Source organism: Dendrobium catenatum, unplaced genomic scaffold, assembly GCF_001605985.2.
Source record: "Dendrobium catenatum unplaced genomic scaffold, ASM160598v2 fragScaff_scaffold_1355, whole genome shotgun sequence".
Taxonomy (NCBI): Eukaryota; Viridiplantae; Streptophyta; class Magnoliopsida; order Asparagales; family Orchidaceae; genus Dendrobium; species Dendrobium catenatum.
Window position 1 is genome coordinate 463,505 of NW_021319817.1, and position 4,136 is coordinate 467,640.

At 39.0% G+C, this 4,136-nt stretch overlaps 1 protein-coding gene across 1 annotated transcript; it reads right to left on the minus strand.

The window, feature by feature from the left end:
* Positions 1-218: 218 nt before the first annotated feature.
* On the minus strand, positions 219-3,648 carry LOC114580865. Its single transcript, XM_028699655.1, has 7 exons — positions 3,442-3,648; positions 1,977-3,241; positions 1,818-1,904; positions 1,445-1,708; positions 730-1,396; positions 511-641; positions 219-438 (listed from the first exon to the last, which is right to left on the minus strand). Exons 1-7 carry the CDS (start codon positions 3,646-3,648, stop codon positions 219-221), a joined length of 2,841 nt encoding a protein of 946 aa, XP_028555488.1.
* Positions 3,649-4,136: the final 488 nt, after the last annotated feature.

The following is a 4,136-nucleotide window of genomic DNA, read 5'->3' on the forward strand; positions in this document are numbered from 1 at the left end:
GCATTAATCCACTTAGAATTCCTCCCATTGATAATAATAGAGAATCTCACATATACAACACATTCCATGAGAAGGTTAGAAAAATCAGTAGGAAAACCATACCAAATCAAGATGTGCCGAAGAGATGCCCATCCCATACTATCATACGCTTGCTCCATATCAAGTTTTAAAGCCATCAACCCCTTCTTATTTTTAGAAATTCTGAACTTGTGAAAGATCTACTGAGCCAAAAGGCAATGCTCTATAATAGATCTTCCATGGATGAACGCCACTTGATCCTCTGAAATCATCTTGGAGATAACCTTATTCCATCTATTAACTAACATGGTAGCCACAATCTTATAATTAGTTTGGCAAAGGCTAATAGGCCTAAAGTTTGAAGGAATCACAGGGTTCTTAATCTTAGAGATCAAGACAATCAAAGTATTCTTCCACTCCCTATGCATATGGAAGGATTTAAAGAAACAGTTAACTGCATTCCAAAGAGTCTCCCACATAATACTCCAATACCTCTTGTAAAAAGAAGAGGTGACTCCATCCAAACTTGGTGACTTGTTGTTTCCTTGCTGAAAAACAGAATTATGCAGCTCATTTACTGAAAATTCTGCATTGAGCACATCCATATCATTAGCCGCAATCTTCTAGTTTTTAAAAACTATAGGCCAACCCGTCACTTTACAATCCCTGTGCTTCCATTTCTTCTCAAAAAAAAAAAAAATTAATGAAGACCTTCTCAATTTGCTCATCCTTGTCATACAAATTGTTGAGCTCATCTTTAATTTGAATGATCCTATTCCCATTTCTTCTAGCTGAGGCATAATTATGAAACAATTTGGAGTTTGTATTACCTTCCTCATGCCACCTAGCCTTTGCCCTTTGATTCCACCAAGTAGAAAGCCTCTTCAAAGTAACATTAAGTTCATGGACTTTATTTCTAAGAACAAAAAGGTCATCAACCGACCAATTGACACCCAAAGCTTCCTTATTTTGAAGTTTAAGGATCTCCTTTTTCAATTTCTCCTTTAACACATTCAAATCTTTACACTTGTTTTTATTCCAGAAAAATAGTGATTTTAATGTGCGGCTAAGCTTCCTTTGAAGGATCATATACTCATCTCCGAAATCATTCTTCTTCCAAGAGTGATAAACAATACTCTTGGCCGTAGGGTAGGAACTCCAAGTATCCTCAAATCTGATTGCCTTTGACTTGAACCGCACCTCTTCATCCATCTTAACAACAATAGGATAATGGTCAGATGCCATTCTCGCAAGATGTCTTGTGACAACTAAAGGAATTTTCTGAATAGCAATCGAATTCAACATACACCTGTCCAGCCTTTCCCAAATTTGAGAAGCACCCTCCTTGTTGTTACACCAAGTAAACCTTGGTCCCACACTAACAACATCATGAAAATCAGAATTCATTATAAAGCCCTTCATCTACCTAGGTCCTTTAGAGAACAAGAACTTCTTACCTCCTCTCTTCTCCTCCTTATTAATGATATAATTGAAGCCCCCCCTCCCCCCAGTAATAGAAGGAATAGCATTCTCCATACTCTTCTCTAATTGACTCCAAAGGCCTCCTCTCTCCTTACAGCACATGTTACCATAAACAATAGCAATTCTCCAAGTTCCCAAGATGGGAACCGAGAGATTGCCAATGACAGCTTGTGAAGTAGCTTCCATAACATCAAAGGTCACCAACTTTCTGTTCCATAGCACCAAAATACCTCCAGATGTACCAACAACAGGGTAGTGAAAAATCCCAATCACTCCCTATAATATAATCAACCTTCCTCCTATCAATACTAGACAACTTTGTCTCCATAAGCCCAACAAAGAACACATCCTGATCCCTAACAATCTCCTTCAAATACAAGGAAGCCTTTCTCTTCTTGTCTCCCCTATAGTTCCAAAATAAGATGGATGACATTTAACCATGTACAAAAAATCTCTCCCCACTACTGGGGTTCAACCTCCCATCCCTCTTCTTCTTTTTATAGTCAGGCTCAACCGGCCCTAATGATCTCAATTCCTTGGCTAGTTTAATCTTGGCAACACCATTATGAGAACCCAAATCAATGTGGTTAGCATCAATTTCAGGTATATCCAAGCTTCCGTCCAAAGCTTTATCAATTTCTCCATGCTTCTCAGTACCTTCCTCTACATCTTTATCAACCAACAAAGCAAAATGATTAGTTGATTGAATATCAAACATCTCAACTCCAGCTGTCTCCATATTAATTGAACTTTTTACTGGAGCTACAACAGATTCTTCTACAACTTCGGCAACCTTTGTCCTTGTCTGGACTCTCTCCAGCACCTTGTCCTGATGGCTGTTATTAAATCTGTTATCAGTATTATTCCCATTGTCCTTCACACCTCTTCCATTGGAAATATCCCTTTTAAATCTTCTATTCTTTAAATGGACATGAATCCACATACCATATTCAGCACTGATCACAGAAGGATTATTTTCAGGTGCAATCTTCATACCTTTCATCGTAACTGTGTCCGTCTTCTTCCTTGTTTGGTCATGTATCCCAAGAGTTACATTTTCCGAACAAATCTTATTATCATGACCCACTTTGCCACATTGATAGCAAAGAAGATCAATTTTCTCATACTCCACCCGTTGGAAGAACCTCCCAGCTGAACCTTCCACCCAAACACCATTTGGCACCTTCTTTTCCAAATCAATCCTTACACAGACACGGGCAAATTCACGTTTACTCCAGCGAAAGGTATTGCCATCTATGTACATTGGAGAACCAAAGAAAGAACCAATTCTTGCTATACTATCTTCATCCCAGCAGTACAAAAGAAAGCATGATAATCTAATCCAAATGGGAGCAGAGATTCCCTTAAATGAATCTGGATCAAACATAGGCGTCCATCTGTCCATACCAACAATGAACCCATTCACATACCACAGGCCTCCATTCAATATTTCATCTACCACCTCACTAGTCTTGAACGAACACAAAATCCAGTTCATTCCAATCGACGTCAAATGAAATCCACCGTGTTTTCTCCACTGCCTTCTCAATTCTAAACTACAAACCGAGAACGACACATTATTCCCCAAGACTTTAAGCATAATTGAATTCTTCAAAATTCTTGAGTTCTCTGCCTCCCTATCCACCTTTAACCTGACCGTGACACCATCTTCAGAAAATTTAACATGGTCTCTGTTAAACGTAATTTTGATAGGCTTTGGCTTCGGCCAGACATCAGCAACCTAACCAACACCCTTATGTCCAGAACTATCAATCATCTTGTTCTTCATAACTTTAAAACTAGTCAAATCCTTCACACAGATCTTAGAGTAATCCACAAATTCACTTTCCTTCTGAACTTCCACCGAATTCAAATCATTTTCAATAATACGCCCCTCGGGCGTATAAAGAACTCCAAAAAATTTTTCACACGTAGAATTACATCATCTGAAACCGAAGAATCAAGATTCGCCAAACCTGGATTACCCTGGGTATCCACATTCTTCTGCACCACCAAATCATCCACTAAAACCTTCTTCCCCTTGCCTTCAACAGGATCTTGACGGCTCAAAGGTCTAAATCCTTCCCTAATCACAATACCATTCGATCCTCTACCACGCAGAGAGCCAAATGGTCGCAGAACAATCATACAAACTGGCTAGATAAAGCTGACGATCATCCGGAGCTAATCCCTACTAACGCGGAAAACCCGCGCAAAATCGAATTCGAATAGGCGATGAACTTTCTCTCTCTAGAATTCGAACCAGACGTTCACAACCTTGAGTTCTTCTTATATATCCTATATGGTCTTACCTAAAATCTATAAATTTGAAGAATTTTAACATTTCAATTCACTCAACTCTTGACTCCCTCAATCGCATACCTTATGAACCTTACCTTTCCAATGGCTGGTGGAAGCAAATGCAGTAGAATGACCCGGGGAAGCTCTTCCTCCTCTCATCATTTTTATGATCATTTTCTATCTGCACGGGATGTAGATGCCTACTATAAGTACAAGGAGGCAAAAATTACCCCTTCTAGAATGTTAAATCAACCAACCCTTAACTTTAAGGTGATGAACTTCTTTGCCTCCACCCTATTCAATTTATTCTCACACTAGCTTTTTTCCTTCAACTC

What these genes read in the sequence shown, in the direction of transcription:
- LOC114580865 (XM_028699655.1), bottom strand. Translation starts at nt 3,648, where the DNA reads ATGATTGTTCTGCGACCATTTGGCTCTCTGCGTGGTAGAGGATCGAAT. An exon ending in AAGAAGAAGAGGGATGGGAG is followed by an intron (nt 1,905 to 1,976) that starts GTTGAACCCCAG and finishes TTGGAACTATAG; the next exon opens with GGGAGACAAGAAGAGAAAGG. An exon ending in ACCTCTTCTTTTTACAAGAG is followed by an intron (nt 439 to 510) that starts GTATTGGAGTAT and finishes CCATATGCATAG; the next exon opens with GGAGTGGAAGAATACTTTGA.